The sequence below is a fragment of the Eubalaena glacialis genome, chromosome 4, assembly GCF_028564815.1.
Source record: "Eubalaena glacialis isolate mEubGla1 chromosome 4, mEubGla1.1.hap2.+ XY, whole genome shotgun sequence".
Lineage (NCBI taxonomy): Eukaryota > Metazoa > Chordata > Mammalia > Artiodactyla > Balaenidae > Eubalaena > Eubalaena glacialis.
In genome coordinates this window covers 123,489,280-123,502,910 of record NC_083719.1, presented here as the reverse complement: position 1 = coordinate 123,502,910, position 13,631 = coordinate 123,489,280, and the positions used below count along the sequence as shown (strand labels likewise).

General features: G+C 37.4%; 1 protein-coding gene across 1 annotated transcript in view; it reads left to right on the top strand.

Moving 5' to 3' along the window:
• The window catches only part of LARS1 (leucyl-tRNA synthetase 1), a 70,793-nt gene extending 63,629 nt beyond the window's left edge, over nt 1–7,164 (top strand). The window contains exons 31-32 of the mRNA XM_061189793.1: nt 1,159–1,291; nt 6,771–7,164. Coding sequence (XP_061045776.1) covers nt 1,159–1,291; nt 6,771–6,976 — 339 coding nt within the window. The 3' untranslated portion in view covers nt 6,977–7,164. The remainder of the gene's footprint in view (nt 1–1,158; nt 1,292–6,770) is intronic.
• The last annotated feature ends 6,467 nt before the right edge of the window (nt 7,165–13,631 follow it).

Sequence of the window (13,631 nt, the reverse complement as noted above, 5' to 3'; positions counted from 1 at the left end):
GCGCAGGCTCAGCAGCTGTGGCGCACGGGCCTAGTTGCTCCGCGGCATGTGGGATCCTCCCGGACCAGGGCTGGAACCCATGTCCCCTGCATTGGCAGGCGGATTCCTAACCACTGCGCCACCAGGGAAGCCCTGGAAATGCTTTTTTAATTTCTTATTTTTTGGCCATTATTGGTGAAGATAAATAGGTTTTGAAGTTTGGGGAGATTTTATTTATTAACTCTTAAAGAATCCATTCAGAATGGCAGCATTTGGTAAAGTTCACTGGAGTGCCATTGTGAGAGTCCATAAAATGCCCTACTTTTCTTGATAAGCAGAGGACTTAACATATATCCTGCTACTTTTACCACATTTAATTGAAAATGCAGCAAGCAGAAAAAGTCTATTTTGAAAGAATGAAGTAATCATGATCATGCAGACCTCCTAAATTTATCATCAGATTATACATAGTCTCATTACATTAAGATATGGTGGCTTTTAAAAGTACAGTCATTTGGGCCATGGATATAGGTACATGAAATAGTTTTCCCCATACAAATATGTTTATTTCAAGCTTCTTTCAAGCATTCCATTAAGCTACTATGTATTTAAGTTTCATAAGGCTCAGTTGACTTTTTCCACTTAAAATAATGAGCAAGTTCTTTAACTCTATAGCTTATATTATGTAGGAGTTAGTATGGCATAGAACTGAGTTTATGCTCAGTAAAGGTGAGGCTCTGCCTCATGCTAGCTATGTGGCCTTGGGCTACTTTGTTAATCTTTCTGGTTCTCAGCTTTTCATCTGTGAAAAGGGGTCTTAAGGAACTGCCTTTCAGGATATAGGAATAATGTCTATAAAGTGCTTCGTACAGTATCTGGTACATAGTAGGAATTCAATAAATGGTGGTAGTTTTAGAAGAGAAAATAGAATTATTGTTTTTATCCATCATCAGTATTGATACGTGTACTCGTAGTCATTTTTACCTAGGCATTTGGTTATAAGCATGAGCTTTTGTACATTTTTTCTTTCATATCTGAGTATCCCTTGGTCTTGATTTTAGAATACCAGAATTAAATCTGTCTTTCTTTGGGCATTAAAAATCTAGCAGAGAGTCCTTCTCCCTCAGCAGTATTCAAGTTTGATTTCTTATAACACTCATTTTCTCTTTATTTTCTTAGCCTGGTGTATCAGTTTCCCTAGTGAATTCTCAGCCATTCAATGGCCACTTCTCAACCAAAATTGAAATCAGGCAAGGAGATAACCGTGATTCTATAATCCGGCGTTTAATGAAGGCGGACCGAGGAATCAAAGGTAAATGATTTCCTTGAAGTGCACATTTGGCAGTAGCTTGTGGATTTGATGAGTTCTAAGCAGAGGGGAGAAAGAAAAGTAACTGTCTTGCTTAGGGACGGTCATGTAATGTTGTGGAAAGAATGTTGGACCCAGAATCAGGACACCTATATTCTCTTTTGGGACATTGTGACTAGGTAGCTTGGTGACTTGACCATGTCACTTAAGCTCTAAACTGATTTCTGTTTTAGTGAAGTGAGGACACTGGATTAGATATTTTTCCAGGATTCCATCTAGCTTTAAAATTGTAATAAGCAATTTCCAACACTCAGAAGTATTCAGAATTAAGGAACATATTCCCTTAATATTCCAAACTAACCTGCTTGACTGAATCTGTTCCTGGGGAAGGAAGAGAAACAGAGTAAAAGTTATTGAGTGTCTGCCATGTATTAGCCATTTAATCCTTTTACAACACTATAACATTGAGGGTATTATTCCCCTTTTGCAGATGATGAAATGGAGGTTAGAAAGGCTAAATAACTTGCAAAGTTCATACAGCTAGTAAATCCTGGAGCTGGAATTCAAACTTAGATATATTTGACTCCAAAGCTCATATTCTTTCTTTTAGACAATGTGCCTCCGGGTAAAATATGTAAATAATCTTAATTTCTTAGCAAGATTAAGTCTAGATCTCCTATGATTAGATTTGATATAATAATTTTTTTTTAAATTAATTAATTTATTTTATTTATTTATCTTGCCTGTGTTGGGTCTTCATTGCTGTGCGCGGGCTTTCTCTAATTGCGGCAAGCGGGGGCTACCCTTCATTGCAGTGTGCAGGCTTTTCATTGCGGCGGCCTCTCTTGCTGCAGAGCACGGGCTCTAGGCGCATGGGCCTCAGTAGTTGCAGCATGTGGGCTCAGCAGTTGTGGCGCATGCGCTCAGGTGCTCCGCAGCATGTGGGATACTCCCGGACCAGGGATCGAACCCGTGTTCCCTGCACTGGCAGGCGGACTCTCAACCACTGCGCCACCAGGGAAGCCCCTGATATAATAATTTATAGCTTTTTTTTTTAACATCTTTATTGGAGTATAATTGCTTTACAATGTTGTGTTAGTTTCTGTGGTATAACAAAGTGAATCAGCTATACATATGCGTATATCCCCATATCTCTTCCTTCTTGCATCTCCCTCACACCCTCCTTATCCCACCCTTCTAGGTGGTCTCAAAGCACCGAGCTGATCTCCCTGTGCTATGCAGCTGCTTCCCACTAGCTATCCATTTTACATTCAGTAGTGTATATATGTCAGTGTTACTCTCTCACTTCGTCCCAGCTTACCCTTCCCCCTCCCCGTGTCCTAAGTCCATTCTCTAGTCTGCATCTTTATTCCTCTCCTGCCCCTAGGCTCATCAGACCTTTTTTTTTTTTTTAGATTCCATATATATGTGTTAGCATAAGGTATTTGTTTTTCTCTTTCTGACTTACTTCACTCTGTGTGACAGACTCTAGGTCCATCCACCTCACTACAAATAACTCAATTTTGTTTCTTTTTATGGCTGAGTAATATTCCATTGTATATGTGTGCCACATCTTCTTTATCCACTCATCTGTCAATGGACACTTAGGTTGCTTCCATGTCCTGGCTACTGTAAATAGTGCTGCAGTGAACATTGCGGTACATGACTCTTTTTGAGTTATGGTTTTCTCAGGGTATATGCCCAGTAGTGGGATTGTATAGCTTCTTTTTTTAATTACTCAGCTGGTCTTATGCTGAGAAGAGTGTGAAGGGAATTAGTTTGTTTTTGTATTATTTTTCTTCCAAATTATGAAGACAAATTAATGTTGAGATTCCCTATTTTGCATGATCTCTCTCTTCTCTTCTTGATGGCAATCAAGAGTTGATTGGGCCAAATACCATCAGTATAAAATTTTCTGAAAAGGTTTTACAAATCCTATACAGTGACCAATTTATGGAACTATATTCAGGGTAACAACATTCCATTTATATAGAAGACTTAAAGTAGCCCTTTGGAATTCATTCTACCATGTATTTTTTGTTCTCTTGAAGTCATTCGTGTACCTTCTGTTGTCATTTCTTGAGAGACTGTCATGTGTAGTGTGTGTAGAGATAAGTGTGTATGCAGAGACTCCTATGTAGGTACTAGGGGCTTTGGGGAGTCCACAAAGTACTGTTCGTTAGGAGGCTGCATCTAGTGAAGGAGTAGGGGACTAAGCTATTGAAGTACATAATCATAATCTAAGGAGAAACTGCTGAGTACAGTAAGAGAGATATAGTAAAGTTTACACACAGAAAAAGGTGAGATTATTTCCAGCTGTGGTGATCAGAGATGATTTTATGGAGAAAACATTGTTTGATAGGGCCTTGAGAATTATACCTGTGAGGGTGAAGGGAAAGTGTGTACTAGCATGAGGGAAACACTGATACTTTTTTCACTGTGTACCAGCAATATGTTAGGACTAGGAATTTTTTTGTTTGCAGACATTTAAAAAAATTGTGGTAAAATATACGTAACATAAAATTGACCGTTTTAGTCATTGTTTAAGTGTACAGTTTGGTAGCATTAAGTACATTCACATTGATGTGCAACCATCACACTGTCCATTTCTAGAACTTTTTCATCATCCCAAACTGAAACTCTGTACCCATTAAATAATAACTCCCCATTCTTCCTCCCTGTAGTCGCTGGTAACTACTCTTCTACTCTATGTATTTGACTGTTCTAGGTACCTGTATAGTGGAATCATACAATATTGTTCTTTTGTATGTCTTTTGTATGTTCACTTAGCAAAATGTTTTCAAGGTTCATCCATTTGGTTGTAGACATTTAGCATGTTCCTTCAATAAACCAGGTACTGTAGAATGATAATGCCATCCTTAGAACTGATAGGCCACAAAAAGCAGAACTTGAAAATTTTGAAGTGTGAACATATAGGAAGCCATTTTGTGGCCTTCCTTTTGGCTGTTTTATATTGCATATATTCAGTCATGAGAAATTTTTGTAGTAGGAAGAACTCTTAACTTTGAAGAACAGTATGGTGGCTTCTAAAGAAAATAAATATTTGTGTGGACATGCTGGATAGGATTATTATGAGGTTATAGTGCATAAGAGGTTTTATTCCTGTATTGGAAATTGGATTATATAATATAATGTTAAACCTGACTCCCTTTTAAATACACTCAGATGCAGCACTGACTAGGTTCTTTAGAACTGTACTGATGTGTTTTCTTTAGCTCGTCTTTTCTCACTGAGCCTCTGGCATAATTCTTGCATCCTTTCTCATTCTAGCTGTGAGTAATATTATCATGAAGTGCTTTAAGTTTGGTATTAGTGGCTGCTGTGAATTTGGAAAATAGATAGAAATATTAGGGGAAGTTTGCAATTGATATTCCTCCAAGTGTCTACAGAAGAGCTCTAAACTTAAGACTTTTCCAAAAGCCCTCAGAATACTTTGATATCTAAGGGGACTGAGTATATTGAGTATATGAGATGGGAAAGGAGTGAAACTCAGTAACATATTTCTCAGTCTGTCTGCTGTGATAGCCAGCAAGTCATCCAGTTAGTGCCAATTGTATTGAGGGTGATTATGATCTAGGTCCAGGAGGCACTAGGAGCTAAAATCGTCATTTCACTCCACAAAGGCCATGGAGCAACTATTTGATGATAATGACTTCAAATCACTTACCACCCGTGCCACATATGAACTATAATTTGGAGGTGAAAAGCTCCATTTCACATTATCAATCCCTAGGGACTCTCAATCACTCTCATCTTTTCTCTAAGTGCCTTAAATCTTGTGTAGTTGCAGACTTAAATTTCAACATTTTCAATGATAAGAGAGGTCTGAGATAAGAAAAGATAGTAAAACCACTAAGAAAGCACCAATAATTTTATTGGCAGTAATGAACTACATGGTGAAACATCAAAGCAGATGTGTTTTGTCACTTAGAAGCCTGATTGGGTGTTAAGGCTTCTTTGAAATAGTTTGATTCAGCATTGCTTGGAATGATGAGGGAGGTCTGTTTCAGAGAGAGTGAGAGAGAGAGACAGAGGCAGATCTGCAGTAAAAGGCTTTGTGCATAAAATCTGCCGGTAGGACTTGTCACTGCTTCCATAAGAAAATAATTTGCTATCACTGATGTGCATGTTGAATTGCAGTAGCTGTTAAAATGAATTCTGTTCTTCCCCCCAAATAAGACCATGGCTGTCATGAAGACTGTAAGTGCTCCTTTCCCATTTTAATTTTCAGGGCTTGTGCTGTATATGGGGATAGATTGTATGGCCTCTGCAGAGACTCTACAAAGACTCTTAGGCAGGGTTTGCCTTCATGGTAGTTGCAGATAATTGCTCTGTAAGCCCCAGGATCCCTACTCTAAACTTGTAGTCCTTTCAGTCTTTGTTTCCCAAGGAGAATAGAATGCCTGGATAACCTGTACTCCTGGCATAGGCGCCAGCTGCATTAATGTCTCCTTTTATCTTTTTTTAAATCTTATCCCTCTCATGCTAAGCTTCATACTCTCAAGGCAACATGAGGGAGTGTAGCTCATGGACCACCCAGCAATCTACTTTAGAAAGGAGTGGGAAGTAATTCAGAAAATATCTTCAGTTTCTGTGGATCAGGTTAAGTATAAACTAGCCATGCCACACTTAGAATGAGCTGTAAATCCAGAATCAGCGTTAGTAGCCATTTATGGTGTTTTTCTACCATATAAAATAAAACCATTTGATGTTGAAAAGTCTCAGAATTGCTGAAATAAATAAATTTCTTTTGGGCTCAGTTGTTGGCAGGATTGTTGGATCATAAATTTGTTCAAGGGACAAGTGCTGTCTTTACCAGGAGCCATCTTATCAGCTTGCACAAGAGCAGATCAGGAAAATCTCAAGCAAAGGGAGGGTTGGAGCTCATCCAAAAGCTCAAAATTCTAAAACCTGCACCCTTTCCCCCAGCCATTCCCCTTCTTTCCTTGTCTCTCATCAGCTTGTTAATACACTTTGATCCTTTGAGCAAAACAAGAAACTGGTAATGCTATTTCTTAGAGTAGTAATTCTTTTTCCAAAATTATCTTTCCCAAAAAGCTACAATTCTTGCACTTTTAAGTATTCTAGGAAGAAAGACAAGAAAGATAAATAAGTTTTAGGCTTTTTATTATTCTGAAAAATGGTTAACTGAAGTGTATTAAAAGTGATTGGAGAGACCATATAGGATAATGCTCAAAAATATAATCAATCCCTCCCCTTGGTTTGTAATTCCAGGAGATGTGTTGTCCAGAATCTCTGCTGGTCTTTGATCTGGGTAAAAGCTGACAGAAGATGAAGATTTGTTAGATTCAGCTTTACTTTCTGACATCGGGTCCTATTTAGTAATCTGATGAAAATATTTTTTTAGATATAACAACCAGTGTGAATTATCAGACTCAGGCATGGGCTTGAGTCAGTGACTGTAATTAAATGTTCATATTGATACTTTCTTTTGCTGTAGACCTTTCCAAAGTGAAACTGATGAGATTTGATGATCCACTGTTGGGGCCTCGGCGAGTTCCTGTCCTGGGAAAAGAGCACGCTGAGAAGACCCCCATTTCTGAGCATGCTGTTTTCCACGTGGACCTCACGAGCAAGAAAATTCATCTTACTGAAAATGGGCTACGGGCGGATATTGGTGATACAATGATCTATCTGGTTCATTAAATTCAGGCACACTGGAGATTTATCCTGGTTTCTGGGGATATTACTACCATGATTGTGCCTATAGATGGGCTATGAGAATCTTAGGCTGGACCTAAATAGATTTCGTTTCTAACCATCAAATTCTGCATGTACTTGTAAATACACCAAGTTTTCTTGGATTCCTGGACCTAATAAATTTTTTTTCCTTATTGAGGCCTCGAAGAGAAGTAGTTTGTACCATACTTTGTTTTTTAACAAATTATTACCATTTCCCAGAAGCTTCTGGTATTTCAGATTATTACAAAAGTGTCAGTATGCTTCTTGTATGGGGTATACGTCATATTATTTATGAGGCTAAGGAGCATTTAACAACTTTTTATATTATATCCATTGTGGAGTTAGCTGTTTTTCTTCTTTAAAAAGAGTAAATTAGACAGCTAGTTTTGCTTTTTAAAAAGAACTCTCATGATGATTTTAAAAGAACAAATGAGAATATTTTGACTTGATTATGATCACTCAGTATTTTGTATAAAGAACAAATAGGTCTTATGTTTATAAGAATTTTTTTTAGCTTTAATATATTCAATTAACCACCAATAATATTTTTTCAAGGATAATATCAATAGTTTATAAACAGTTTATTTGATTTTCACTAAATTTAGGTGAAATTTTAGGATTTAGGATTTCCCCCAGAAATCTGCATTTATCAGATTTGTCTTGAGTCCAGTTGTGTTTAAAGATCAAGCCAACGGGGTCTTCCCTGGTGGCACAGTGATTAAGAATCCACCTGCCAATGCAGGGGACACGGGTTCGAGCTTTGGTCTGGGAAGATCCCACATGCCGCGGAGCAACTAAACCCGTGTGCCACAACTACTGAGCCTGTGTGCCACAACTGCTGAAGCCCATGCGCCTAGAGCCCGTGCTCCACAATAAAGAGAAGCCACCGCAGCGAGAATCCTGAGCAGCACTGCAACGAAGAGTAGCCCCCGCTCGCCGCAACTAGAGAGAAAGCCCATGCCCAGCAACGAAGACCTAATGCAGCCCAAAATAAATAAATAAATAAAACAAAAACCATAACAAAAAAGATCAAGCCAACAGCATTGCAAATTCTTTTATTTCTGGAATGTCTTTTGATATTGTCTGTGCCATCTGTTTTCATATGAGGAAAAAATATTAGGTATTGATTGACAAGAAAAACATTTCCATTTCTTGAAGGGTTTAGTATGGGGAAAGACCAACTCTGATAATCCTAAGGAACCTGAATTCTAACTTTTCAGGTCATGTAAAGAGATTTTATTGAGCTTCCTTGTTTTGCTTTATACAGTTTGAGATGACTGGGCCTAGTTGAATGCTCTATTATAGATTCATTAAAGCAAGTCATAGAACGTTAGAACTGCAATATTCCTTAGAGATCATTAAGTGCAAATCATTGTTTATCTGCTAGGAACAGGCTGTATAGCAGAGTGGATAAGGTTACATTCTCTGAAGTCAGGCTAGCTAAGTTAGATTTCCATTTCTTCCACTTGCTACTTGGGTGGTTTTGGCCAGTTACTCAGCCCATTTCTTCATCTGTAAAATGGAACTAGTAATTTACCTACTTTCTGGGCTTACTGTGAGATGATTAGATGAAACAATCTAAGAAAATCTTATATATAGCATAGTGCCTGGCAAGTGGTAGACCTTCAGAAATGTTACTGATGATGATGAGCCTTCAGTAAATGTTACTGAATACTACTACTTCTTCTACTACTACTACTACTACTATATCAGAATTAAGATATAAAGATTATATTAAGATTACTGTGGGCCATAATCATGTCATATTTGTTTGGTTCTTTTGGGGCAACTGTTTTGTTTGCCCTCCATTAGATTCTTTTCTGCTCCCTCAATCTGCATAGCCTTAGTTATTCCCAAAGTCAAAGTAATCCTTCCTGGGGCCTAAAGCCTACTTATGTTTAACTTAGGCAAATTAAATGAAATGAGCTTGGCCAAAAAAAAGAAAGGTGAAAGGAAAAAATAATTTTACTATTTAAGTGATTGTGCCTATTTTATTAAATGAGCCTATGAACCTATACTTCCTTGGATTAAGTGTGAGTCGGGATTCATGGATTCTCTGTTCCCTCAGTCTGAATTCCTATGTGTCTCTCTTAAGAATAAATGTCTTGCTGGGCTGAATATATTTTTTATGTTTAAAGATATGTAAGTTTTGTATAAGGAAGCCTCTAAGCATAAGCCTATTACTTCACTAGGTGTGAAACTGAAAAAACAGCAACTAGTTGAAATGCTGAAGGAAAAATAAGCTGCATTGGGCTTATTGTTTTATGGGAGACGGTTACCTTCCTAAAGGATTTTAACTCTTTTTAAGTTGTAAAATGTCATGCACATAAACAAAAAGTGAACAACAATAAGAAATGTATAATATACACACAAATATATAAAATACATACAAAAAATGAACAATGAAACAATTTATCAACAAAGCAAAAACCTACCTGTCAACTGAGATTTGCCAGTTATTAACATTTTGCTCCATTCGCTTTCTCTCTCTTTGAACATACATTTTTAAAAATGAACTTTTTATTTTGGAATAGTTTTAGCTTTATAGAAAAGTTGCATCTAATGTATGAAGAGTTCTGGTAAACCCTTCACTCAGTTTCCCCTAATATTATTTTATGTAACCTTGGTTCAGTTGTCAAAACTAAGTAATTAATACTGGTACGCTGCAGTTAACTAAAGGCTTCATTAGGATTTCACCAGTTTTTCTTTTTTTTAATATTATGTCTGTATTTGTATAAATTTTTATTTATTTATTTTTGGCTGTGTTGGGTCTTCGTTGCTGCACGCAGGCTTTCTCTAGTTGCGGCTGGCAGGGGCTACTCTTTGCTGTGGTGCGCGGACTTCTCATTGCAGTGGCTTCTCTTGCTGCAGAGCACGGGCTGTAGGCACGCAGGCTTCAGTAGTTGCGGCACGCGGGCTCTAGGGCGCAGGCTTCAGTAGTTGTGGTGCATGGGCTTAGTTGCTCCGTGGCATGTGAGATCTTCCCAGACCAGGGATAGAATCCGTGTCCCCTGCATTGGCAGGCAGATTCTTAACCACCGTGCCACCAGGGAAGTCCCACCAGTTTTTTCACTAATGTCTTTTTGCTATTACAGGATCCTATCCACGATACTGCCTTGCATTTAGAATATAGTTTTTAAAAATTTTGAACCATTTAACAGTAAGTTGCAGACACCATGACAATTCACCTTTCAATACTTTAGCATGTAACCCCTAAGAACTAGAACATTCTCTTGTATAATCAAAGAAAAACATATATATATCTTGCCAAAGAAATGTAACATTGGGCATATATTTTATATGCCCAGTGTAGTTTAGCAATAATATTAGGTATTTTTTTTCAGGGTCTATTCAGAGATTAAGCATTACATTTTGTGGTCATGTCTCTTGATCTCCTTCACACTAGAACAGTTTCTCAGCTTTTCTTTTTCAGTCTTTCATCACAGTAACATTTTTGATGACTCCATGCCAGTTGCTAGTAAGTTTGCCTCACAATCTGGATTTGTCTGCTTTCTCATGGTTGGATTCAGATTTTAAAATCTTGGCAAGACTACTACAGGGTGATATTTCCCACTGCATCATGTGTTGATGATTGTCAGATTCATATATTGTTGGTGTGTTCCCATTACTGATGATACTAAGTGTGATCACTTGGTTAAAGTAGTATCTTCAGATTTCTCCATTGAAAAAGTAATCTTTCCCTTTTGTAATTAGTAAGTAGCCTGTAAGGTGATATTTTAAAATTTATGTGAATATCCTGTTTACCAGCAAACTTTCAGGAAATGGTAGCATTCATCGATCATCTTTCTGCCAGTAACTACACTGGTAGTTGTAATAAGGTGAGTTCTTAATTTTATCATTTCTTCTACATGTATTAGGTATCATTCTTCTGTAAAGAAGAGGTTTCCCCTTTGCTTCTATTTTTTGCCTTTCACCATTCTTCACAAACCACTATGGACTGATGGGTTCTTTTTTTCATATATGCTATAATCTATTACCATTGTTATGCTTTGACTGCTCAGATTTTCTGGAGTTATCCAGTGGGAGCCCCGTTCAAGCTAGTTCCTGTGTCCTTTTGCTATCTCCACATCAGTCTTGGAACATTTCTTTGCTTAATGGCACAAGAAGCAGTTCCCTGTTCACCTTGTGTTTTCCTGTCCCCAGAACAGGAATCAGTTTGTTCTCCAAGGACCTCTGCTTCATTTTAATGGAGAATGATATTAAGAAAGCAAGATCTGGGTGTTTTGTGTGCTCATTGCTACTAAGTTGTGGGGTTTTTTTAGGCTTTTCCAACAGGCAGAGCTAAGAAATATGTATATATAAAAATCATAATTTTATCTAATACCACAATTCTTTCTTGCATTTTCCCTGAAAATATTTGTATCTTTCTTCTCACACAGTGAAAATTCTGGTTCCCAAGGACCTCAGTATATTTACTCATTTGCTCTGTTAATAATTTCAGACTTGCCAATCCAGTGCTACTATGAACAACAGATTTACTAAGTAGAGTTCAATATATATTTTTTGAAAAACAAAAACATATTTGCAGTTCTTTGTGTCCTTAAGGTGTTTCTCACTAAGGGAAATAGTCAAAGCACTGTGTTTAAATGTTACTTGAATGAATTCCTTTTCATTTGTGGTTTTAATATAAAGTCATTTGTTTCTCTTTTCTTATTCAATTTTATGGTTTTATTCCCTTTTTATTTATTTTTTGAATAAGTAAAGTACTTACACTGTTTGAAAGTCAAATCTACATCCATTCAGAGAATTTTTACTCTCTTGCACCACATTCCCATGTTCTATAGCTAACCTTTTCGCTAGTTTCTAGATTATCTTTCCTGTGTCTCTTTTTCTAAAAATAAGCAAATATTTATTTATATGTACTTCACTTCCTCCTTTCTCATGTAAAAAGTAGATGTTATAGATAATTATTTTATACCTTTTTTTAAGTTAACTTTAGTTTTTGATAACTATATGTATATATTTTTTTACTTTAGTTCATGGAGATCTCTTTCGTCGTCCTCCTTTTCCTCCCTTGCCCCCTTCTGTCCCTCCTCTTCACTCCTCTGTGTTATACTTTTGTAAAGGTGTACCGTAACTCATTCAATTAGTTTCCTATGGATGGGCATTTATCTAAGTTTCTGATATTTTATAGACTCTGTATAGAATTATATAGTGAGTAACTTTGTGGGTATGTGGTTTTGTATTTGTGGAAGTGTATCTTAAGAATAAATTTATGGAAGTTGGCTTGTAGGTCCAAGGGTAAATGCATATATAGTTTTGTTAGCAGATAATCTGGGTAAAAAAGCATATTAGGCAGAGGGTACAGCAGGTGTAAAAGCTCTGAGGCAGGGGCGTGTAGCTGGTGTGCTGAAGGGGTAACAAAGAGGCCACATGAAGAAACAGGTCTAGAGAGGACAAGTGACCTGTCCAGATCCTATACATCAGTGGCAGAGCTGTGTTAGAGCCCTGGCTTCCATAGTTCCAGTCCATCGCAGCATACTTATTAAACAAGGAATGCATGCATGGGAAACAAGAATGTATTTGACTAAGGCCAGCGATGTCAGGGCTGTTAGGTCAGAAGAGGGAGAAGTTTCTATGGACTTGAGTCAGATAAGACTTCACAGATGAGGTGTGACATGAAGGATTATTAGGATTGGAGTAGCAGCTAGGAGAGCAGGGCCGCATTCCAAGCTTTTGGAACCAGGTGTGGATAAGGGCTAGGAGGTGAAAGCAAATGCATGGCTTGTTTGGGAGATAATGCCAGGAATGGAATGTTTATCTTGGAGGAATGAGAGAGAAATTGGAAACAGGTAAGTAAATTGGGCCTTATTATAATAATTCTTGGATTCCAGGCAGAAATTCGAGTTGATTTAATTACCTAGAGAGTCACTGCAAATTTTTAGGTGGGAATGAGATGATATGTTCCTTCATGTCTTTTATAGTTTGTGGTAGTTTTGTCTTTCTGTTTTTCGCTTGAAAAATTCATTCACTTAGTCATTCTGATGACTATTTACTAGATACTTATGTGCCTGGCTCAGGTAAGTTCTCAATGTTAGCTGATACTTTGTTATGCTGTTTTCTCTCCTTAATATCTTTGGACATAACTTCACATCTGTATTAGAAAATACTTAGATGCCACCCAAGACTTACAGCATCAATTAAGTTGTCTAACTGCTCACTGCTATCCTTAAAGCTTAATTGATTATAAGCTAGGGAACCCCCCCCACACACACACATGAAAAACAAACAGGATAGGACACGATCCTTACTCCTAAGGCTTAAGGAATGTGACAAAGGAGTAGCTAACTGCATTTTCACTTTGGAGGAGTAAGTGGTAATTTGTTGTATCCCTTAATCACTTAAATTCTGTTATTCTTATAAACTTGAATGTTCATATATAGCACATTTATTCAACAAATTATTGAGTGCTTATTAACAGTGTTTCAAACACTGTGTTAAGCACTTGGAATAGAGTGGTAAGCAGAAGAAACATGGCTGTCCTTCATGTAGGATGCATCCTTACAGTTAAGAAGACAATGAGAGTTGTCCAGAACCTAGTGAGTGAAGGCAATTATGAAGCTGTATCTGAAGGATCTTGATTTGGGAGGTATTATAT